The sequence below is a fragment of the Hevea brasiliensis genome, chromosome 5 (assembly GCF_030052815.1).
Source record: "Hevea brasiliensis isolate MT/VB/25A 57/8 chromosome 5, ASM3005281v1, whole genome shotgun sequence".
Lineage (NCBI taxonomy): Eukaryota > Viridiplantae > Streptophyta > Magnoliopsida > Malpighiales > Euphorbiaceae > Hevea > Hevea brasiliensis.
This window is the reverse complement of record NC_079497.1, coordinates 7,021,449-7,045,628: the sequence shown is the minus strand read 5'-3', so window position 1 is coordinate 7,045,628 and position 24,180 is coordinate 7,021,449. Positions and strand designations below refer to the sequence as shown.

Here is a 24,180-nt window from a genome sequence, read left to right as displayed (position 1 = left end):
TCAAAGAGCAGAATCCATGTCAGCAACAACTTAATATTTCCTTGAAGAAGATTCAATCATGTTAAAATAAAATCTTTCATACAAAACAAACTGTTACACAATTTAAAAAGCAGCCCCTTTACGTATGGTTTTTGTATACGGCCTCTCAAAGGCCTGGCAATTATGCCGCACATGAAGGCTAACAGAAATGCTAGATTTCATTTGCTTTGTTTGAAGCAACATTTAAATGATAATAGGAAGGAAATAATTACACTATAGAAGTTGTCAGTCATCATCCAATGAGGTTGATGATTGGGCTCTACAAGGATGAGTTGCTTGAATACAGGTCAATGCTACCCAACTGCAGCCGTGAATTTGATTGCACGTCTTTGACTGCTAGAAACCGGAACCTAAAATTGTACAACTCAAAATCATAGATCATGAAAAACTACAATATAACAAGAGCAAAATGACCATAATTTTGACTAAAAGAAGAATTACCTGAATGCATTACAGAAGAAACCTCCTGATTTAATTTTGAATGATCTACGCTGAAAACGATTTCCAAAAGCCTGAGAAATCTGTTTATCCAAAATTCGCCAACTGGATCCCCCATCATCACTTCCCTCAAGAACCCTGTGAAGAAATACTCAATCAGATCATCATGTAGATAAAGGGTAATAAGTCTCAATGAGATTTATACCCTTGGATGCTAATAATCTGTACAAGCAGCAAGAGGAAATTAGCACTGTTTAACTAATGCAGAAGAAATCCATTCACATATTGACATATGCTTGTTAACTAAATTACAACTCAAGGTCATAATTATAATTTTCATACCAATCCATTGGATCCCTCTCCGGTGCATCATTAGCTGACATTAAATCATATGCCACTAGTTCATGCATTTGGTTGTCTGGTAACTTATACACGATCCAACAACCTGGAAATCGTAATTGAAGGCAGAAAATAAGAATCAATAGGTGTCGTGAACTGGATTGTTTAGCAATAAGATAACTTACCCACTGGGCAATCTTCATTTTTCATCAAATTCAAAGAAAGAAAGAAACCAACAGAATTGAAGTAAAAAATTCTCATTTCCATTTTTTAAAATGGAAATTTCATTTGCTCTCTTCAACACACAAACAATCAAACACGTCTGTTTAAAATTTGATAATAATACCTTTTGCACCATTTGGTTCTTCCCATTTAGTTGCACGTAGTCCATCAAATGCTGATGTGGACTGAAATTTGTTAAAAATGGAATCACAAAGAAACTCTTCAGGAACATTCTCCATATATACCCAAACAGTAAATTATTGAAGTGAAACCAAATAGCACTCACAATTCCAAAAGGAAGTTCCTCGCCACTTGCAAGAACTGAACCAGAATGGATTCTGTTCAATCTCATCAATGGCAACGAAAGGGAAGCTTTGCTTAGGTTACTACAGTTGTTAAGGTTGACAATCACATCATCCAAAGCATCCAGCACAACAGGCAGTGCTAAAGAGGTTTTCACAGGGTCACCAGCCAAACAGATGTTCACTTTTTCATCAGTGTCTATCTCACTCTTTAGTGAAAGGGCATTAAGTAACTGATCAAAATAAGGCAGCAAATGAAGCACAAAAGGATTTACGGAAATCGTCCTTTTTTCGTAGGAGGAATTCTTGAGCTCCACCAAAATTTCTTTAAAGATCTTCAGTATTTCAACAGTTCTAGAATTAGAAAGAGAATTCTCAATGAACTGAGAAAGAACAGGGAAAAATGCATTGTAAATGCTTGTCACGTGCACATCTACGCACAGACGAACAGGACAAGAAGAGCAACTTAAAGAGGAATCTTCATTAGAACCAATTTCAGATCTGGAAATGCGCCATTCCTTATCCCCGCTTTGTCTTCCAGGTAAAGAGATTGAAGCATCGTCTTTGGAATGTAAACCTTTCTCAAGTTCTTCTAATTCATTCTTGTCACGGTCTTCAAGCATGGAACAAATCAGAGATGTAAAACTTTTTCGGCAGTCTCTTGTCATATTAGTGAGAGTAGCAGATAAATCTGTCTCTCTGATAATGTTTCGTCGAGACAAAACCTGCAAATTTAAAAAACCCTTTGATTAATAACTCTACGTAAGAGCATCTACAATTACATTCAAAGGGACAAAATCTGAATGATAGAATGCCATTTCTATAGTTATCATTACCTCAAGCCACTTCCTTGTATAACGCTTAGTGACATCATAAACTCCATCTTTTGCAATTGCAATTACATAATTCAATTTCTCATCCCACCTACCAACAAAAAAAAAAAAAAAGGAATCTCAGCTTTTATAGAAGTATGGCAACAATCGAAAAAATAAGTCCGAAAATATATAGATTGGGTAAAAACCAAAGTACCCCTTTTCATATAACAATGGTCTGTCATATACTCGGTCACAAGGGTCAAGATGCATCCATCTGAACAACAATGTTTCAGAACAAAGTTAACTGATGGTTGACATGCGACATCCTCAATTGTCTAGTTTAGCTTAACTATGATTCTCAAATGCTTATTTTGGAAAAATTAAACTGCATGAATTTGTTAATATGACTTACCTTCCCAAAACTTGAGAGAAGCACTCCGTCCAAAGATGATCAGTAAAATCCAGGATCTGGATTGAAAAATCATTGCATTGCTTTCCATCAATACGAAGTGCTTTCATGTAAGGAAATAAACAAACATTGTGCCAAGCTATATGATGCAAAGCATGTTCATGTGGAAGCTGTACTTTTTTTCCTATTCAATTTTAATTTCCTATTCTAATTAGGTTTTTTTTTATTTTTTATTTTTATTTTTGTAAGTTTCCTATTCTATTTAGGATTTTAATATATTTTCCTATTCTAGCTAGGATTGTTTCTTCATGTTTTAGTTAGGATTTAGATTATTTCTTCCTATTCTATTAGGATTCCTCATTGGATGTTACTAAACTTCCTACTTACTTAGGATTTATATTTTCCTAGTTAGTTTAGAGTCTAAACTCTAAATACCCCATAATTCTATGTATTAAAGAGAGTTTTTAGTCAACATAATTTTCACAAGGGTTATTTTTCTCTCAACACTTTCTTTGTATGTGAGTGTGTTTTTAATTCGACCTTTACATTGTGTCAAGTGGTATCAGAGCGGAAAAATCTCTCCAATCAAGATGGATAAACTTGATGGAGGTGGTGATAGCGGCAGTTCTCACAATGGTGATTGGGAGCTAGAGCCCTTGACCTTAGGGATGACGGGTTGCAACGATTGGAGCAATGTTTACAGTAGTAGATGGATCTTAGATTCGGGCGTATCAAGAGATACTTCGAAGAAATTGCATGCCATCTTGATGATTTGAGAACTAATACAAATAGAAATCAGGTTGACAAAAGAAGGCTAGGAGATAGTGCAGCTCATGGTAACCCTATTTATCGACCAATTCCTGCACATAAGCAATATATCTACAATAAAGATTTGGAGGAAGAAGACTATGAACCAATCTGGTTCAATAGGCATCAAAGTTATGGTGGTGATAGGAGAAAAGGAGCGGATTATCAATTAAAAAGTGAAATTCCTAATTTTTATGGAATCTCAACATAGAAGAATTCTTAAAATGGACCGCGAATATAGATAGATTCTTTAACCATGTAGATGTAACAAATGAAAAATGAGTCCAATTGGTGGCTTTTCGGTTGAAAGGTGGTGCTTCTACTTGGTGGGAACAGCCACAATTTAGAAGGAAGCAAGAAGGGAAAAGGCCAGATCATACTTGATACATGATGAATTATTAGTTGGAACAAAAATTTCTACATCTAGATTTTGAGAGGATCTTATTCCAGCAAAAACAATGTTGTCGATAAGAGGTCCAACCAAAACCCTTGATGGTAGAAATGGCAACGGTAGAGTACTCATAAAAATCACCCTACCAGAACTCGAATCTGAACCTGATTAATATTCCCAAAACTCGAATCCATCCCAAACCCGATTATTATTACCCAAAAAATACCTGAATTCTATATATTATATTTTAATTAAAAATCTATATAAAAAATTATTTTTATTAATAATTTATATTTTAAAAATTTAATAATTCCATAAAATATTTCAAATTTATTTTATATAAAATAAAATGTATAAATTTTATAAATATTATTATAAAAAATATATATATTATATTTTATTAAATATTTATATAAACGAATTCGGGTAACGGATACTTAATATGTAAAACCCGAACCCGATTCGAACCCGTCACGAGTATTAAATTTTAAACTCAAATCCGTTCCAAACTTGATTATATATTACCCAAACTCGTCCTTTTCGGTCGGATAGAGTACCCGCAAAAACCAGACCCATTGTCATCCCTACTTGGTTGTTGAAAAACGAGAAAGTGAGGAACAAAGTGAACTTTAGGATTCAAACACATAACTTGAAGTAGAGGAGCCTAAGTTTGAAGAATATGAACTAGAAGCTTTGATCAAGTTTCCTTTTGCTATGATTGAAGATGCAAAGCTTGAAGAATGTGTCAAAGGAAATGACAAATATCACCTCCTAGAGATTCCAATGGAAGTTGAGGAAAAACAATCCATGGAAACAATATTTGAACTTGGAGAAAATCTAAGTCATGGAGATGATGTTGATTAAAGATTTTTTTCTAACTCCTTAATTCCTATTGATTTTATTTGTCTAAATGTTTTGGTGGATACAAATAAAAATGTGAAGAAGCTCGTTTCAATTTTGCATAATTCATCATGGTTAACATTGACCCAGAAGACAATATGCTGTGTTAGTTCAATAAAGCTTTTGATTCTTCAACACCTCAAAATTTAAGGATAGATTTATTCCAATTGGGTAAGAATGGTATGAAAGTTGACAGTGCAAAAGTTTGGATCATTGCAAGGTATTCTAACTCGAGAACAAGTGTTTTTCCAAGTGGCAGAGTATGATGTCGAGCACGTTCATGTGGAAGCAGTATTTTTTTTTTTTCCTTTTCAATTTTAATGTTTCCTATGCTAATTAGTTTTTTTTTTTTTCTTTCTTTTCTTTTTACACATTAGTTTCCTATTCCATCTAGGACTTGGATAGTTTCCAATTCTATTTAGAATTTTAATGCATTTTCCTATTCTAGTTAGGATTTATTTCTTCCTATTTTAATTAGGATTTAGATTATTTCTTCCCATTCTATTAGGACTCCTATTTTGGAAAACTTCCTACTTAGGATTTATATTTTTCTAGTTAGTTTAGGAGTCTAAACTCCATAAATACCCCATAATTCTATGTATTAAAGACAGTTTTTAGTCAATATAATTTTCGCAAGAGTTATTTTTCCCTTTAAAACATTGTTCCACCATATGTAAGGGTGTACTTATGCACATGTTATTGCATGGTGTGTGTTTGCAGGTATGATGAAATGATGTGGATGAAATAAGTGAAGAATTTTTGGAAAAGTAGGAGAAACAACAAAGGAGAACTAAAAGGAGTTAATTTAGGGCCTTTCCAACTTTATTTAAGAGTTTATTTGTTTTCCTATTCTTATTAGGACTAGTTTAATCCTTTTTTACCTAGGTTTTCTGTTGTAATTAGGTTCCTAATTTCGAGTTCCTTTCCTATTTATGTTTAGGGGTTTAAAAACTCTATAAATACCCCAATTCTTTATTTATTCCAATAGAGTTTTTTAATCAATAAAATTACAGCCGAGATTTCTCTCAAATTTTCTCTCTCTCACGTGTGAGTGTGAGTATGTTACCTAGCTACCTGCGTCAGATGGTATCAAAGTAAGGATGGCAACTGGCAGTGATGATGACAATGGCTCTCGCGATGGTGATCAGAGAGCTAGAGCCCTTCAACTAAGGAACGACACATTGCAATGTTTGGAGCAATGTTTGGAGCAATTACAAGAGCAGCAAGTGGACCACAGATTCGAATGTATAGAAAGATGTCTCGAAGAAATTGCAGATTGCCTTGATGCTTTAGAAATCAATGGCAACAGGGATCGGGTGGACAATAGAAGGCCAAGGGATGATGCAGCCCATGGTGACCCAATTGAACGGCCAATTCCTGCACGTAGACATCTTGTCTACAATGAGGACTCTGAAGAGGAGGATGAATATGAACCCATGAATTTCCTAGACACCAATGGCAAGGAAAATATGGGAGGAGAGGAGGTGATCGTGGTTATGATGAGAGGGAGAACAAGGATTTTTGGCTTAAAGTTGATATTCTCAACTTAAATGGGAGTTTCATGAATACACAGCCAAACGGCTCCTGAATACACAGTTGAATTCATGAGGTTGGTTGAAACAAATAACTTTCATGAATCCGAAGTCCAGCAGATTGCAAGGTATTTGGAGGGATTAAAGTTGGCCATTAAGGACCAGATTGGAGTTAAAGTATTGTGATCCTCATTCGAGGCTAAAAAATTGGCCTTGAAGGTGGATATGATGCAAAGGAGGAGTTTCAATTCCTATAAGACCACAAGTCCAGGTGCTAGAGCTGAAGCAAATAATTATGGTGGACCTTAAGAGAAGTATGGTAGCAACCGTATTAAAAAAGAGCTTGCCCAAAAAGAGAAAGCAACCAGAAAGTGTCCCATGAATGAAGGGAAGGAGAAAGAGACGCATAAAGCCACCAATCCTCATGCTATACTGATCCATGGGAAGTGTTTTAAGTGCAACCAGCAAGTGCATTGTTCTAGTGATTGTCCTTTGAGGAAGACAGTGAATGTTGTTGTAAGAGGAGAGGAAGATGGGGCTGAAATTTATTGTGAAGCCAAAAGGAAAGAAGATGAATATGAAAAGGAACTTGATGAGGGGCAAAACTATGTGGTTAAAAGGATGATGCTAGCTCCAAAGTAAGAAGATCAAACACAATGCCACTAGCTATTCCGAACCAAGTGTGCTATTAATAATAGAATATTTTGTGTTATTATTGATAGTTATAGTTGTTAGAACATTGTAGGGAAAAAGACTGTGAAGAGTTTGGGTTTACCGACCGAAAAGCATCTTAACACATACACTTTGGGGTGGATCAAGACAGTAGCCAGTACTATTGAGCTGAATGAAAGGCACAAAGTTCCCTTCTCCATTGGCCAATACAAAGATGATGTATATTCTAACGTTGTAGACATGAATGTGTGCCATTTATTGTTTGGAAGGCCATGGCAATATGATGTTAATGCACAACACTACAGAAGAACAACACCTATAGCATGAGAAGGAAGGAGTGAAGTATTATCTTTTGCCATTAAAGAACAAATCAACAAAGAAGGAGGCGAGGACCTTCTTAGCGGTCACTAAAGAGTTTAAGATAGAGGCCAAGGAAACAAAGCAAGTCCATGCTTTGGTTGTGAAGCAAATTCTCATAGGGGAGTCAAAATCCCAAATGGAGGAGCCTCTCGAGCTAGCAAGACTATTTTTGAAGGAGTTCAAGGAGTTGATGCTGAATGACAGGCCGGATGGATTGCCTCCCATGTGTGATATCCAACATCACATCGATCTCATTCTAGGTGCTAGCTTGCCAAATTTGCCACACTATCATATGAGCCCAAAGGAGAGATATTCAAGGATAAAGTAGAGGAGCTCGTGTGAAGGGGGCTTATCAAGGAAAGCATGAGTCCATGTGCCGTTCCCGCATTGCTAACACCTAAGAAGGATGGAAGTTTGATGTGTAAATAGTCGTGCCATCAACAAAAATACAGTGGGCTATAAATTCCCAATTCCTCAATTGGATGATATGTTGGATTGATTACATAGTGCTAGATGGTTCACCAAGCTAGATTTGAAGAATGGGTACCATCAAATATGCATAAGAGCTGGTGATGAATGGAAAACAACATTCAAGACAAAGGAGAGGCTTTATGAGTGGCTTGTTGATATGAACTGTTGAGTACCACGAATCGCTAAGGGTGAACTATGTGAGGAATAGACATCCTAGGTAGAACTCACCATTGAAAATTGGCTTGCAAGGGGAGGGTGTCTAGGGACTTATTAACTTCTCACCAAGGTTGTTCCTTAGCGATGTAGGATCTTAACACTTGTCATGCCATTTGGGTTGTCCAATGTGCCTAGCACCTTTATGAGATTGATGAACCAGGTATTAAAACCTTTTAGTGGCACTTTGTGGTTATTTATTTTGATGACATTTTAATACACAACAAGTAGGAAGAGAACCACTTAATGCACTTGAGGAAGGTATACATCAACTTAAGAAGTGAAGCTTCATGACCAACAAACTACTATTCTTGGGGTATGTTATGAGTGCTGAAGGCATACAAGTAGATGAGACAAAGGTCAAAGCTATCAAAGAGTAGCCAACTCCAACTATTGTTTCGGAGGTTCGGAGCTTCCATGCGTTAGCCACGTTCTATTGGCTGTTCATCAAAGATTTCAGCACTATAACGGCGCCAATAACTAATTGCCTAAAGAAGGGGAGGTTCCAATGGGGCAAGGAGGCCACAAATAAGCTTTGCAATTCTCAAGGAAAAGCCATGCACCTCACCGGTACTAGCTTTACCAAACTTTGATAAGCTATTTGAAGTGGATTGTAATGTAAATGGAGCGGGGATTGGAGCGGTTCTATCCTAAGCAAGGAGGCCCATGGCATACTTTAGTGAAAGCCTAAGTGATGTTAGGAGAAATTGGAGCACCGAAGAGTTCTATTTGGTCGTGCATGCTTTTAAGACATGAGAGCATTACTAGATAGGCAAAAAGTTCATCTTGTATTCGAATCACGAGGCCTTGAAGTACCTAAATAGTCACAAGACGATTAGCAAGGATATGCATGCAAGATGGTGCCAATCCCAACAACATTTTCCTTTTAGGCTCAAGCACAAATCCGGAGTTCAAAACTAGGTAGCGGATGCTTTGAGTAGGTGGGGAGCATTGTTGGTGACTTTGAGCCATGAGATTGTGGGGTTTGAGCAACTAAAAGAGCTTTATGCTAATGATGAGGACTTTGGAAAAATATGGGGTAAGTGTTCTCGATGGCATCCTTATGAAAATTTTTATGTGCTTGATAGGTATTTGATGAATGAGAACCAACTTTCCTCGAACCTCATTACGGGAGAAGGTAATCCAAGATTTGCATGGAGGGGGATTAGCTGGCTATTTGGGAAGAGATAAGACCATTGCAGCGGTGAAAGAAAGATATTTTTGGCTTCAATTGCCAACGATGTAACCAGATTTGTCATGAAATGCTTTACTTGTCAAACTTCTAAGAGACAATATCAAAATATTGGTTTATACATGCCTTTGCCTATACTTGAAAATATTTGGGAAGATTTGTCCATGAATTTTGTGTTGGGGTTGCCAAGAACACAAAGGGGACTGAATTCGGTGTTTGTGGTTATTAACAGATTTTTCAAGATAGCACATTTTATTCCTTGTAGAAAGACTTCCAATGCAGTTCATGTTGCTAAGTTGTTCTTTAAGGAAGTGGTTCGTTTGCGTGGGGTGCCTAAGTCAATCACTTCGGATCGAGATAGCAAGTTTTTGGGACACTTTTGGAGGACCTTATGGAAGCTTTTTTACTTATCTTTGAATTTCAGTAACACAGCACATCCCCAAAGTGATGGCCAAATCGAAGTGGTCAATTGCACATTGGGGAATCTAATTCAAAGCATTTGTGGAGATAAGCCTAAGCAATGGGATGTGGCTTTGTCTCAAGCTAAATTTGCTTACAATAGTGCAACCCATAGCACTATTGGAAGGTCACCATTCTCAGTGCTCTATACTAAGGTGCCTCAACATACACTTGATTTGGTTAAATTACCTAAGGAAGGTGGGAAAAGTATAGTAGCCAAGCATATGGCAGAACAAGTTGTTGAGGCGCATAAAGAGGTGAAATTAAAGTTAGAAGAGGCTAATAAGAAGTATAAAGATGCAGTTGATAAACACAGGCGAAAGTAAGTGTTTGAGATGGGAACAAATGTGATGGTGTTTTTAAGACGTGAGCGGTTTCCCGTGGGTACCTATAGCAAGCTTCAACCAAAGAAATATGGCCCTTATGAGATTGTCAAGTGGATCAATGACAATGCATATGTTGTTAATTTACTGAATAGCATGGGGATTTCAAGGACTTTCAATGTAGCTGATTTGTATCCCTAGCACTCCATGGATGAGCCTTTGTATCCTCATAATAACTTAAACTCGCGGTTGAGTTTTTTCCAAGTGTAGGAGATTGATGCGGATGAAATAAGTGAAGAACTTTTGGAAAAGTTGGAGAAACAACAAAGAGAAAAACAAAGAAAGAAAACTGGATTGAAAGCAGGGGAAAAACAGAGCATCACAAGAACAGGGGAAAACAAGCATCAGTGAGGATTTCTGTCCCAAACCAGGCCATGTTTTTTTGGATTAATTCTTGCTTCCAGCAGTCCAAACTCAACATGGATGTTCTGTTTTGAATCCTAGCAGTTGTGGGAACTAAAAGGAGTTAATTTAGGGCCTTTCCAACTTTATTTAGGAGTTTATTTGTTTTCCTATTCTTATTAGGACTAGTTTAATCCCATTTTATTTTTACCTAGGCTTTCTGCTGTCATTAGGTTCCTAATTTTTAGAGTTCTTTTCCTCTTATGTTTAGGGGTTTAAAAACTCTATAAATACCCCAACTCTTTATTCATTCCAGTAGAGTTTTTTAATCAATAAAATTACAGCAGAGATTTCTTTCAAATTTTCTCTCTCTCACGTGTGAGTGTGAGTGTGTTACCTAGCTACGCTTGGTCATGAAATGATACAGTATCAAAATCTAACAGACCTGTAGAGTCATCAACAATTACAACAACACAAGAATTGTTGTTCATATTAAAGAAATATAAGACAAAAGCAGAAGTATTATGAAACACATGTTGTCCTATATCGCTGTGTCTAATATCTTCCCCAGACAAGCAAATTTTGTCAGTACAGTCTGTTAAAAGTGAAATTTCGAATTCAATGGATGTAGAAACACACTAACCAAACGAGATTCATAGCCAAAAGCTCGACAGTAAAGTGTAAAGCAATTGGCCCACTCCCCACAACGGCCCCTTCTAGTTTCTACGAGCTGCACATATGAGATGGGAAATAGGGAAATAAGAGAATGGAGTTTATGAAAAAAAAAAAACTTCTTGATCAGTTTACATTAAAAATAAAAATACCTTTAATGGATCATTGTAACGTGGGAATCGAGTGATTCTGGAACAAGAATTGCAGCTGAAGACAAGGGGGAAAGGAAAAGAAAAAAGTAAGAAGCATTGTATATGAAAACAAGCAAGTATCAGGACATGAGAAGGAAGCAAGAAGTGGCAATTAAATTCCAATTCTGACAAACTAATCCACATAAGAATGCACACCTAAACATAGAAATAAAACACACAAACAACCAATATAACACATAGTTGCAACTTAGCTTACCAGTACTTCTCTGCTTATATGGAGACATACTGGGTTTATAAAGGCCAAAGGTTTAATATTTGAATAGGATATATCAATTTGTTTTGGATTTCAATCATTAAGAAGTCATGAGTAGATTGTAATGCAAGATCCTCCCTAAAGATGATCCATACAATAACTTGATAAAAAGGAACAAAAATCTCTTCAAATCATTGAAACTAGCTACCAGTTAAACAGCTATGAGAATATACAGTTATGTGCTGAAATTGAAATCCTTAATAAAGAATGAAAAGTAGCACTCTCAAAAGATTGATTAAATTTTACTAGGAATGGTTGCATATTTGAACTTATTACTAGGTATTTTTGAAAGGTTGCTTTATGGAGTTACTAGAAAGTTGAACACATAAAATAGGAATTCCAAAATAACCATGAAGAAACGACAGAAAAGAATTACATGTTCAAACCCCACAATGAAAGGGGAAAAGGAAAAACAAAAAAAAAAGTTAGGAAAAAAAAATGTGCTCCAGTACATACTGATAAAGTTCAACTCGACTTGCTCCATATTGACTTTCAGAAGGAAGAGTAACACCCATTCCTTGATTAATGGTATCATTGCCACAACTATCACAAGGTGGTGCGTTAACCCACCTACATTATCAAAAAATTATAATCACGAAAAAAAACAAGAAATCGTTTGTCAGCAACATATGCGCAAACTCATTAAAGCTATTTCACGTAAACATGTGCTAAATTTTTTTATTGAACTAAACATCTCACATCTTTCAGTAGAGTACGAAAGGTTCTGAAAATCTTGGGGACCGGCCTTTATGGCTTTTGGGTTTGTAAAGGCATGGACAAGTATGCATGCATTTGAATCATAGGGACATGGAACAAAAAATTAAAGAAATCAAAGCTTCATAAGGGGTCATGCCACTAGTACATATTTTTTAGGCCAATCTGCTATTCACTAATCAATATTTCGTTAAATGTAAGAGGAACTCCAAGTAAAGAAAAAGCATGAGTAATGAAAGACACCTGAAAGATTCTTTGAACCAGAAAAGCAGCTGCAGCAGGAAAGCATGGTCTTTTTCAATTTTTGATGGTTTAAAGTTCCCCTCCTAACACATATTTATCAGAATCACCAAGGCATATTAACAGAAGAAATTCTCAAATCATAAAGATTTGTAAAGCATGAAACTAGCTTGATCTCAGGAATGCAAGTAGCCTTTTCTGTTCAAACAATTTGACAAAATTGCAGATCATATAAGCATTGAGAAGGATATTCGGTTGAATTTTAATCTGTTTGAGAGCTGAAACATTAATTGGCACCACAGGATAATCTCAGTGATTAGTATGCATGCAGATTCTGCAAGACATAGAGTCTAGCAAATGGTAGTAAAAGTGTTTCATGTGTCATTATGAGAAAGGGGTAAAGAACAAGTACGTAAAAGAGCTATTTCATTGCGAAATATTAAGGTGCGTATGTAGTTAGAGTCTAGAAAATGGCAGCACAAGTACGACATGCATGCTACGACCAAATCAAGTGCTCATTTTTATATTAGGAAAAAAGATCTTACCTTGGCCAAAGAAACCAATGCCTTCTCCTCAAGCTCTTCTACAGGAACTGTTTTTCGCGCTGCCTCCTGGCGCGCTGGGTCTTCATACTACAGTAACAACATGTCAATTACTCGATAACTAATCAACCTCCCAAAAAAAAAATCCTGTCAAGTAAAATCTATTTTTTGTCTTCTTCAAGCCAATATAAGAATAAGTTTTCTCCAACAATTTCCAAGTACAAACAAATTGGGAGTGCAAGCATCACATTATCACACACTAGTACACTATAAAAAAGAGGGGGAAAACAAAGTTACAGTTACCATTAGGACTTTACTGATGTAAGGCTGTATTATCTGCTCAAATTCTTCGCTCTGTCCGCTCACAGCAAACTGCTGCAGCATTAGCGCCTCTTCCTCTGCCTAAACACAGACAAATGAATTTGCAACTCAAAAAACCGAAACTTTTGGAGAAAAAACAAATGACACAATACCACATAAACAAATTAAGATATCCAAAACGACCTGCAGCATTCGTGCCAATTCCTCATCCGATACCAACGAATTGGCATTGTCCTGTGCTACAGAGCCATTACTAGTGGTGGATTCCTCTTCATCGATTGATACCAATCGGCTCTCGTCCTTTTCATCAATTGATACCAATTTGAGCTGGTTAGAAATGGAGACGAGATCAGAGTCGTCTGATACAACACGATCATCATCTCCTCCAATGATCTAAACGCCCAATTAACAAGCCAACCAATCAGCATTGAAAGTTCAGGTGAGTGAAATACGTGGATAATTTTGAAGAGAGGAAAAAGAAAACCTTCTGGTCATCGGGAGGAATTGAAGTGAGGGAGAAAAGCTGGAATTTGAAAACCTGAAAAAAAAAAAAAAAAAGGAATTGAACAAAGTTTACGTGAATGTAAAAAAGAAAATTGAAGAGGGTGAGCAAGAGAGGGACTTCGAAGCCGTCGTCGGTGTCGTAGTCGACGTCGAAGGTGGAGTCGCTGTAGCGAACGACGAATTTGCGAGCTACCATCTTTATCCTTTGCTTCTCCCTCTCTCCCTCTTTTGTCTTCTCTGCCACGGAATGGCCGTCTTGGTATTTAATGACAAACTGATATTCTTTTCTTTTCTTCTTCTTCTTCTTCTTCTTCTTTTTTTTTTTTTTTGACACTTACACAACCGTCAACGGAATCGAGCTTACCGTCAACTGCCAGCGCAGCATGAAAAGTATTTTACTCAAATTCAAATTAACCGAAGGCACTGATCCGTGTGTGTTTTATTTATAGAAAAAAAAAATCATCAAATTAATTAAAATTTATTTTATTTATTTTCATCTCAAACGTCATTATTATTCTAATCATATATTATGAAATTAATAATCTCTTAAAAATAATAATAATGTATTGTCACAATCATTAATTTAGTATATTTTTATAAATAATTATTGAAATATAGTTATTTATATTTTAAAGTGTAATTTATTGAAATAATTAATTAAATTTTTTAATTAAAATTTTATATTTAAATAATGTTTTATAATAAAAAACTTAAAATAAAATATTCATACTTAAAAAAAAAATTTATATAGAAAATTTTTATAACAAAATAAATAAAGAAAATTTTATATAGTTTAATATAAAAGTTACAAGATATAAAAATAACTTAAATTAATACATTAACTCAACTCAACTCAACTAAGCCTTTATCCCAAAAATTTTGGGTCGGCTATATGGATTCGCTTTTTCCACTCTGAACGATTTTGGGTTAAATCCTCAGAAATGTGTAATGCTTCTAAGTCATGTTGTACTACTCTCCTCCAAGTCAATTTAGGTCTACCCCTTTTTTTCTTTCTATCCTCTAACCTAATGTGCTCTACTTGTCTAACTGGAGCCTCCGTATGTCTACGCTTCACATGACCAAACCACCTTAATCTCCCTTCTCTCAACTTATCTTCAATTGGCACCACTCCTACCTTTTCTCTAATACTTTCATTACGGACTTTATCTAGTCTAGTATGGCCACTCATCCACCTTAACATTCTCATCTCTGCAACTCTTATCTTAGATGCATACGACTCTTTCAGTGCCCAACACTCACTACCATATAACATAGCCAGTCGTATGGTCATGCGGTAAAATTTTCCTTTTAATTTATTGGGAATTTTACGATCACATAAAACTCCCGTGGCACGTCTCCACTTTAACCATCCGGCTTTAATCCTATGACTAACATCCTCCTCATATCCCCCATCTACTTGAAGGACTGAGCCTAGATATTTAAAGTGATTACTTTGGGACAGTACCACTCCATTCAAACTAACTCCTTCCCTATCACCAGTTTGGCCTTCACTGAACTTGCAATGCATGTATTCTGTCTTCGTTCTACTTAACTTAAAACCCTTTGACTCTAGAGTGCTTCTCCAAAGTTCTAGTTTCCTATTGACTCCTTCTCGTGTCTCATCTATCAGAACAATATCATCCGCAAACATCATGCACCAAGGAATACTCTCTTGTATATGTTTCGTCAGTTCATCTAAAACTAATGTAAAAAGGTAAGGGCTTATGGCTGATCCTTGGTGTAATCCAATTGAGATATTAACATAATTAATTATTCTTATCATTATTTAAAAAATAGATAAATTTTAATTTTTTAATATATATATATATATATATATATATATATATATATATATATATATATATATATATATATATATATATATAAAGGGTTTTTAGTTCCTGAATTTTAGTTCAGGAACACTTGATTACAGAGAAACAATCCATGATTCATGCAGCCGTTTCTGAGAACAAGGAGAAGCCAATTCATGTGGCATATCATGTTGGAAATGTGCAGGGTCAAGGGTTGATTTTAGTGATGCCCTCGGTGGAAGAAGGGCTTGCATGGATAGTTATGGCAACATTGCCTGAGCAAGAAATGGGTAACTGTCTCAGGATTCTGCTTTCTTGCATCTAGAGCCAAGTAGCCAACAATTCTCTTCACTGGAATTATGGAAGCCAAAGATATGTTTGTTCTTAGAAAATGTGAAATGAAGACATGGCATTATTCAAACCTCTAACAGGGTGCAAGAGAGATTACATGCTGACCATTGACGGTGGAACAAGAGGGATACCTACTTAGCTAGGAACTCCCATACTTAGCTAGGAACTCCCATACTTAGCTAGGAACAAGAGGGGTAGCTTATATTCATCTCTGTACCACTTGATTAAGCTTAGAGTAACTAACTAGAAAAAGTGAAATAAAAACACTATCATAGCCTCATTTCAAATGGAGTTCTTCAAAATAAAATAAAATAAAATAAAAACCTTGCTCGTAACACTTGATCGAATACCTCATCAAGAAGCAGAATGGTACCATAACCGCAGAATTTATTAATCATTTGTTCAATAATAGAGAGTAATTGCACTGCAGCTCACAAACATACAATTTTGCAATCTCACAGAGATTCTCACTTTTATTCATAAGATGATTACATCCCCAAGTGTAACAGAATACATTTCTAAATGCTTTAATTTGAGACACCACTACCTTTTGGAGGGGTGTTGGCAAACTTCCATGACAAGTAGCTCATGCTCTCATAAGTTCTATCTCCTGCTACCTCTTCGATTGGTACAGCAGCAGCAATTTCTTTCAGCTCTTCTTCTGTAAGTTTCACCTTCAGGGAGCCAAGGTTCTCGTCCAGGTTCTTGATCTTAGTGGTCCCTTGAATAATTCAAAGTAAATGAACAGTGAAATATTGCACTAATATCTTAATATGCTGTATTTAAGAATTTGTTATTATAATTTGCACATGGGTTGCATTAACAACTAAATTATTGCAAAGGCTGAACTGCAAAGTAGTGCCAACTGCTAAGGGACTTGCTCATGCACCATGTTATACAAGATGCATCGTGCTTGAAATGCAATTTTAATGTTGCGATATAATATCAGATTCTGTCCTTAAAATTGTACTAGAACCTTAGCCACTAGCTTTATCTGTTCTTTATTCCCCACTATTGCTACAGAACAATATAAGATACTTTAAATACAGGCAGAGAAACAACAGAAAGCCACTGACCAGGAATAGGCACAACATCATCCCCTTGTTGGAGAACCCAAGCCAATGCTAGCTGAGAAGGAGAGCATTGATACTTCTTAGTAAGGTTTTCCAATCGACTGTATATCCTTCTGTTTTTGTCCAAGTTCTCTGCTCGAAATCTAGGATGTCCAACCTTGTAAAAAAAACAGTGAAATTGACGTGATTTCTTTTCTCATTCATCTATAAGTGGTGTTACTGAAGAAAAGTACATTCAGTACTATTGTAACAACTTCAGAGAAATATCTTTCAAGGGAACTGCATTTTTAAGTGGCTGATGAGACACTTATTTTTCAGATTTCACTTTCCAACAGAAAGAAAGGAGAATCTTTAAGAAGAATTAAAATATAGTGACAGATATATTGATAAAATACATACCAAGCTGCTATTTGCAGGCAAACTTTCCATAATTGCTTTACCAGCAAAAAAACCACGACCAAGAGGACTGTATGGAACAATTCCAATACCAAGATCCCTGCAAGCTTAAATGCATCAAGACAATACTCTTCATAATTTTAAAAAAGATTAATAGAACAGGCTTATCCAATCTCAAAATGCATAATATTCCAAGCATTGTATATGAAAATGAGTCCATGCAGACAATAAATAAAAATGCCAGTCTAATTTCTTTGAAGGTTTTTGTCATTATAATTTTCCAAGATTTTCTTAAAATGGGAAAACTTGATAAGAACAGAACAAGATCTGGACCTGCAAAGGGGAATAATCTCTTCCTCGATATCACGAGTCCAAAGAGACCACTCCATTTGTACAGCTGTGATGGGGTGAACAGCATGTGCCCTCCTTATTGTGTCTGGACTGGCTTCAGATAGCCCAATGTGCTTGATTTTTCCTTCTTCCACCAGTTTTTTAAGTTCACTCATCTGCATTCAAGAAAAATATAATTCTGAATTCTGCAAACTGGACTCTACTATCCAGATACAAGAATAACAAATGTGCAAGAAATGTAAATATCGTATTACATCATACAATACTGCAATGGTAGATGTCTTGTACATAGAAAATAAGAATCACTTACAGTTTCCTCAATAGGCACAGAAGTGTCAACTCGATGCTGATAATACAGATCAATGTAATCCACACCTAGGCGCTTCAAGCTAGCCTCACAACATGAGCGTACATACTCAGGGGTACCCTTAACTATCATATGAGGAAATTCCATTTTAAAAACACCAAACTTAGTGGCTAACTGAATTTTTTCTCTTGGTAACTGCTTCAAGGCCTGAAAAGTATAACCTTAAGTTAACAATACAAAACGAGACGAGAAGTTCATGTAACAGGGTCCTAAACTCAAAATCATGAGAACGTGTCCATAAGAGCATGCCATTTTTTTTATATTGAACAGCTGCAGATAAGAGCTAGTACACATCACCAACTTGATAAACTACAGGCAAAGACACATACCTTTCCCACCAAAATTTCATTAGTATGGGGTCCGTATATATCTGCCGTATCAAAAAACGTGATTCCTTTTTTGAAGGCATCCCTCAATATAGAGATTCCATCTTCATCTGAGACAGGAGTATTATAGACCCCAGTTAGGCCCATACATCCAAACCCCAGCTTTGAGACCTGCAGAGGATGCAAAAATATGAAAAATTATATACAATCTGGAAGAAAACAAATTATAATCTAATTTTATAATTTAGGAAGAATATAATTTAGAACTTTGAAACTAAATCATCTTAATCATTCCAAAGGAAAAGGGTTCAGCAACTGCTAGACTACAAATTTCATCTTCAAAATAACAATTTTTTTCTTTTAACGTTCCACTAATTTGCCTCAGGGAAAAAAAATACACACACACACACACATTTAGTTGTTTGGTTCCCGGATCACATCCCATCACAATTGAAATAGCTATGCTCCATTAATTTTATGCAGCATTTTGATTCATCATTCGGAACAAATTCATTTAGGAAGATGATATCTTATATCTCAATATGAAATGTAAAAATGATGTTTTACTATTAATAATAGGGTTAGGTGAATTTAGACTGACCTAATTGTGAGAACAAGCGCTGAGAAATTAAAATCAATCAGCACCTATCCCTTGCACGCATGAGAAGAAAACCCTCCAATCAAAGTTCAACAGACAACAAAGAGCACATAGACACTCGATGGTTTGTCTTTACAAAGGGTAGCGTGTATCACTTCAATTCAAAATGTTAGATGTATTATAGACAAGGTCATATATGCTTAAAGATCATGTCATAAAAGTAAAGACTCAATCTTTTGGCAAATGTCTCTAGTGTCTGTCTGCACTCAGAGGATGCTTTAGAAATTTAAGGAGCTTTTTGGTCAACTGCACTACCACCTCCACAAGTGGATCAGATCAACAAGTACCATAAAACATATCGCACACAGAACTGTTATAAATTTCCATTCTTGCAAGCTTTATCAGAAAATTCAGATGGGATTTCAAAGAAATGTAGCTTTACCTCAAGTCCTTGGCTCCCCAGTTTCACCCTTGGAACTTGCAAGCTCATCTCCGCTGCCATCGTTTGGCTGGAATATTCTTGGGAAAATGTTGTTCTTTTGGCTCAAATTGTTAGACATTATGTAGTAGGTGAGTGAGGGAAAGTGAATACGTCATGAATGATGTAGTAGGTGAGCGCCAGTCACCAGCCCTTCCTTTGGATTGTGAGAAAGCGGGAGAAGGTAAAAGACTAAATTTATTTTTTTTTTCTATTTTTTTGGAAAGAAAAGAAGGGAAAGGAAAAGAATAAAGAAGAAATTCTATTTTTAAATATTTTTAATTAATTCAAAAAATATATTTTTTTTTAAATTAGAGTGAATGAAGAAAAATTTGAGAATAAAATTGTTATTTATATTAAAATTATTTAGATGTCTTTAGATAAAAGAAAAAAAAAGCAAATAATATTTATTTCTATTTTTTTGGGGAATTTTTTTTTCTCCAAATGATCTATCTAAATAATATAAAGAAAATATTTTTTCCTTCTATTTGTCCTATTTAATTTTTTATTTTCTCTGCATAATTAGTCTATGATGGAAAAACTTTATTAGAGAGGAAAGAAAATAAGGGAGGAAAATAAAAGTGATTAAAAAATTACTTTTCTCTCCTTATCTAGTAAATTATTCATTTTGTATTTTTATTTGTAATTAAAACAAATAATTATAAGGATAAAAATGTAATTTTACTTATTTTAACTTAGATTCTCTCCAAATTAGAAAAAAAAAATGAATATTGATTTCTATTTATTATTTTTTTATTTCCATTTTCTTTTCTCCTTAATTTTTCTTCATTGTAAACAAAATAGAGAAAAAAATAATTTTGTTTTCCTTCTAAATTTTTCTCCCTCCCTTATTTTCCTCCAATCTGAAAAGTAAACGTAGCCTTAAAGGATCCAAACAGAGGGTACAGATTGAACTTTGAAATGAGGTAAAAGAAGGGATGAAAAAAATTAAAAATTTAGAAGTACGCATCAAGACAGGATAAATAAGCCACTGGTGCTTCACTTATTATTTATAAATTATTTTTATATTAAATTTAATATATTTTAGTTAAAAACTCAAAGCAAGCATTTCTTCATTGAGGTCATGTTCAAAAGGAAAACAAGAAGAATCAGCAAATCTATTTCTGAAACTGTGAGAAAATATAATTCATAAAGGAATCCTCAGGAAACATGAGGAACTATTCTATTAGCCAAGCAGAACAAGAATATGAAAATGTATTTTTTAAGGAATACAGCATGGCTGAAATTGATAAATTACAATGTAGCTATTATTGTTTGTTACATTTTCACCTCCACAATCAGTTCCAGAGGAAAATTTTCTTGAATACAGTGTGCTTGCACCCTCTTCCTTCCACAAGAATTATCAGGTTGCAGCTTGGGCATTTTTAGGCAGTGGTGTATCAGCAAACTTAAAGGTACGCTGGAAATTGTGAGATCTAACCCCAGCTACTTCATTTATAGGGACTGCGTCACAGATCTCCTTCAACTCATTCTTTGTTAGCTTGATTCTCAATGCTCCAATATTGTCAACCAAATTTCTGATCTTAGTTGTCCCTGAAGAAATGCATGGAGAATCTTAGCAAAGCAATGTGCACGATGGAATTTAAATTGGAAAGCAGAAAGAAGAAAATTATAAACTAAAGAAGAAGCTGACTCACCAGGGATGGGAACCACGTCATCCCCTTGACTGAGAACCCAGGCAAGAGCAAGCTGAGCAGGACTACATCCACGTCTTTTGGCCAGATTTTCTATTCGAGTATAGAACACCTTATTCTTTTCCAAATTTTCTCCTATGAATCTTGGATGTGATTTCTGAAATAAGACCAAGTAGGACATAAAGCAAGAACAAAATAATTTCAGGGTAAAGTTCAATATTTAGGAGCACTAAAGAATTAGCTGTTTAATTAATTAATACAAGATTTGTCTCTGAAGGCAAATTTTCCACGACTGCTTTGCCACCAAAAAAACCACGACCAAGAGGGCTATAAGGAACTACTGCAATTCCAAGTTCCCTGCATGGTTGCACAGTCAAATGCCTCATACAATGTAGGGAATATGACTAGATTTCAAAAGGAAAAACAAATGAATGAAAAAACAAAATCATGCAATTTAGCTTATTTCTTGGAAAGCTCAGTAGGAAGTTGTTTTGCATTCAGGATAGCATTTCATTATAAACCAATTTGTACTTGGAAACCATGAAGTTAGAGATACCTGCAAAGTGGGATTATTTCTGGTTCAATGTCACGAGTCCAAAGTGACCATTCCATTTGCACTGCAGTTATTGGATGAATTGCATTTGCCCTCCTTATTGTGTCAGGACTTGCTTCAGATAATCCAATGTATTTAATTTTTCCTTCTTCCACCAATTTCTTAAGCTCTCCTATCTGCCAACCCAGAATTTAAATTGATTACAAATTAACAAGATTGGACATTTATATAATTTCCTCAAAACAGAGCCACTTATCATCAATTTAAGTGTTTCTAAATCGAAAAGAAAGAAAAGAAACAATGTCCATACAGTTTCCTCTATTGGAACTGAAGTGTCGATACGATGTTGATAGTAGAGATCTACATATTCCACATCAAGACGTTTTAGGCTAGCCTCACAGCATGCACGAACATACTCAGGCTTGCCATTAATTGAAGCACCTTTAAAATCAGAGTTCTTGACAACAATACCAAATTTTGTAGCCAACTGGATCTGGTCTCTAGGAAGTTGTTTTAATGCCTGCAAGACACGAGTATCATAATATGTAGTACATAAATGAAAATAAAATGGGAAGTTAAAAATTCAATTTCATCTGCTTTAATTGCATGATTATATATTTCCATTCTTTCTGAAAAAGCCTGCCTCTAATTTACATATTTTTGTTTTCATTGTACAACATAATGATGAACCTCTGTTCTTTCAGTCCATGATTCTTTTTGCTCATGGCTTACCCCCTTTCAGACCACCAATTAACCAATGATTACAATTTCTATTTGAAGATGGGGCCAATTCTCCATTACAGAAGTTTTTGTAACTAAATCAGCAAAACCTTTTCTTGCCTAATGATGATAGAAACTAGAAAGTCCTCACCCTTGACCTTTTAGAAATCAAAGCATGCCAAAGCCATCCAAAAAATGCAATATGGTTTTGGCATTAACAAAATAACAATTGAATGCATCCACATGACCCCTTTGCATGAGAAAACTAATTGCATCCGTATGAATAAATTCTTGACAAGTAAATCACGCAAGATGAAAAAAAAAGGGGATATAAGGCTTTAAGCTCCATCATTAACCAACAAGAAAAATAGTCCAGAAATTTAAAAACTAATAAGGCAACACTTCATGGCTATCTTGATAAGGCCAAGCAAAGAAGGGATTTTTGTGGCACCTTTTCGATCAGTTTCACTTCTAGTTATTAACTAAACACCATAGAACTTTGTTACTTTGCAACCAGCCAAATGCTTTAAAATAAAAGAAACAAAAGAATTTGGGCTAAAAATAAATAAATAAACAGAACAAGAGACTCACCTTCCCAACCAAGATTTCATTAGTATGAGGTCCATAAACGTCAGCTGTGTCAAAAAATGTAATTCCTCTATTGAATGCTTCCTTGATGATTGAAATGCCACCCTCTTCAGAGACGGGGGCATTGTACATACCACTAAGTCCCATACATCCAAAGCCTAACTTTGAGACCTGAAAGTCGAAGAATATCACAAAAAAATTATGAGCAGACAAATTTCCCTTTTCACTCCACAAAAAGGAACAATAAGTCAGCTAATTTCTCAATTTTTTTAGTTTAAATTTGAATTAATAAGCATTTTCACCGACATTAACAAATGAGAACATAAAGAAATTGTAATTGCAGGGCATGTAGTAGGCTTTACCTCTAATCCTTCGGAACCCAGTTTGACTCTTGGGATTACAACTGTCTGCTCCTCAGCCATCTTGGTCAAATCTCCGTCGATCTGCTTTCTTCTTTTCTTCTTGCTATTGAAGAGAGGAGATACGCAGAAGGCAAAAAATGCCGGAAGAAAGAGGGAAAGAAGTAAAGAAAGAAGCTTTGGCTCCCACCTGCTACTTCTTGCATTTCACTGATTCTTCCTCTTATATAGGGACCTTGAGAATGGAGAGATGCTTTGGCAGTCAACTTTGGACGTAGCGGGTGAGACATGATCACATGTCATCGAATGCAACATATTTCCATTATCCAGCATGCAGAATCCTGTCGGCTGAAAATCTCCTGAATTTTTGGAATGTTCAATTAGGTTAAAATTAATTTTTGGGTAAATTTTGGTTAGAGTTAGGAATGGCGATGAGCATCCCCAAAATCATCCTAGACGAAAATAAATTTATTTTAAAATTAATTAAAATATACAATAATAATTTAAATTTAATTATTATTATTTAAAAAAATATTTAATATATTTAACTTTATATATTTTAATTAATAATTTGCTTGGACAATTCAAATCCTCTTTTTAAGACATAAATCAAATTAAAATTCAATTACAACTTACTAGCTCAAAGTGAAAATTTGAAAAAAAAAAGTTGAATTTTAAAGAAAATTTAATATACAAAATTTTTAATTAATTATAATTTGTAATATGACTAAAGCAATTTAACTACTTATTTATTTTTTTAGTAATTATAATTATAATTAAAGAAATTTTATAAAAACAATTAAGGAAAAT

General features: G+C 35.1%; 3 protein-coding genes across 4 annotated transcripts; all 3 read right to left on the bottom strand.

Moving 5' to 3' along the window:
- Positions 1-59: 59 nt before the first annotated feature.
- LOC110656768 (peptide-N(4)-(N-acetyl-beta-glucosaminyl)asparagine amidase) lies at positions 60-14,050 on the bottom strand. Its single transcript, XM_021813713.2, has 17 exons — positions 13,863-14,050; positions 13,725-13,778; positions 13,424-13,633; positions 13,223-13,321; positions 12,923-13,009; positions 12,381-12,463; positions 11,880-11,993; positions 11,111-11,165; positions 10,930-11,016; positions 2,568-2,623; positions 2,370-2,429; positions 2,177-2,264; positions 1,325-2,065; positions 1,163-1,223; positions 820-922; positions 481-615; positions 60-389 (listed from the first exon to the last, which is right to left on the bottom strand). The coding sequence occupies exons 1-17, from the start codon at positions 13,938-13,940 to the stop codon at positions 299-301; spliced, it is 2,202 nt and encodes a 733-aa protein (XP_021669405.2). The 5' UTR covers positions 13,941-14,050; the 3' UTR covers positions 60-298.
- Positions 14,051-16,273: 2,223 nt separating this feature from the next.
- LOC110656769 (probable aldo-keto reductase 1) lies at positions 16,274-19,665 on the bottom strand. 2 transcript variants are annotated; one of them, XM_058146724.1, is made up of 7 exons: positions 19,460-19,665; positions 18,423-18,590; positions 18,037-18,240; positions 17,709-17,881; positions 17,379-17,475; positions 16,983-17,136; positions 16,274-16,627 (listed from the first exon to the last, which is right to left on the bottom strand). In XM_058146724.1, the coding sequence occupies exons 1-7, from the start codon at positions 19,517-19,519 to the stop codon at positions 16,434-16,436; spliced, it is 1,050 nt and encodes a 349-aa protein (XP_058002707.1). In that variant the 5' UTR covers positions 19,520-19,665; the 3' UTR covers positions 16,274-16,433. The 2 variants fall into 2 exon arrangements, with proteins under 2 accessions (XP_058002707.1, XP_058002708.1); XM_058146725.1 differs by lacking the exon at positions 19,460-19,665 and adding an exon at positions 19,021-19,168.
- Positions 19,666-20,641: 976 nt separating this feature from the next.
- LOC110656770 (probable aldo-keto reductase 1) lies at positions 20,642-23,802 on the bottom strand. The gene is made up of 7 exons (XM_021813716.2): positions 23,374-23,802; positions 23,015-23,182; positions 22,014-22,223; positions 21,707-21,879; positions 21,411-21,507; positions 21,154-21,307; positions 20,642-21,049 (listed from the first exon to the last, which is right to left on the bottom strand). Exons 1-7 carry the CDS (start codon positions 23,431-23,433, stop codon positions 20,859-20,861), a joined length of 1,053 nt encoding a protein of 350 aa, XP_021669408.2. The 5' UTR covers positions 23,434-23,802; the 3' UTR covers positions 20,642-20,858.
- Between the last annotated feature and the right edge of the window lie 378 nt (positions 23,803-24,180).

Bases quoted from the DNA above. Each gene is read 5' to 3' on its own strand.
- LOC110656768 (XM_021813713.2), bottom strand. From the start codon at position 13,940: ATGGTAGCTCGCAAATTCGTCGTTCGCTACAGCGACTCCACCTTCGAC. The intron at 13,779-13,862 runs GTCCCTCTCTTG...TTTTTTTTTCAG, and splicing joins ACACCGACGACGGCTTCGAA to GTTTTCAAATTCCAGCTTTT. The intron at 13,634-13,724 runs GTTTTCTTTTTC...TTGGGCGTTTAG, and splicing joins TTCCTCCCGATGACCAGAAG to ATCATTGGAGGAGATGATGA.
- LOC110656769 (XM_058146724.1), bottom strand. From the start codon at position 19,519: ATGGCAGCGGAGATGAGCTTGCAAGTTCCAAGGGTGAAACTGGGGAGC. The intron at 18,241-18,422 runs GTATGTGTCTTT...TATACTTTTCAG, and splicing joins ATGAAATTTTGGTGGGAAAG to GCCTTGAAGCAGTTACCAAG. The intron at 17,882-18,036 runs GTAAGTGATTCT...TCTTGAATGCAG, and splicing joins CTGTGCCTATTGAGGAAACT to ATGAGTGAACTTAAAAAACT.
- LOC110656770 (XM_021813716.2), bottom strand. From the start codon at position 23,433: ATGGCTGAGGAGCAGACAGTTGTAATCCCAAGAGTCAAACTGGGTTCC. The intron at 21,308-21,410 runs GTATTAATTAAT...GTCTTATTTCAG, and splicing joins TGCCTTCAGAGACAAATCTT to AAATCACATCCAAGATTCAT. The intron at 21,050-21,153 runs GTGAGTCAGCTT...GCATTTCTTCAG, and splicing joins TGACGTGGTTCCCATCCCTG to GGACAACTAAGATCAGAAAT.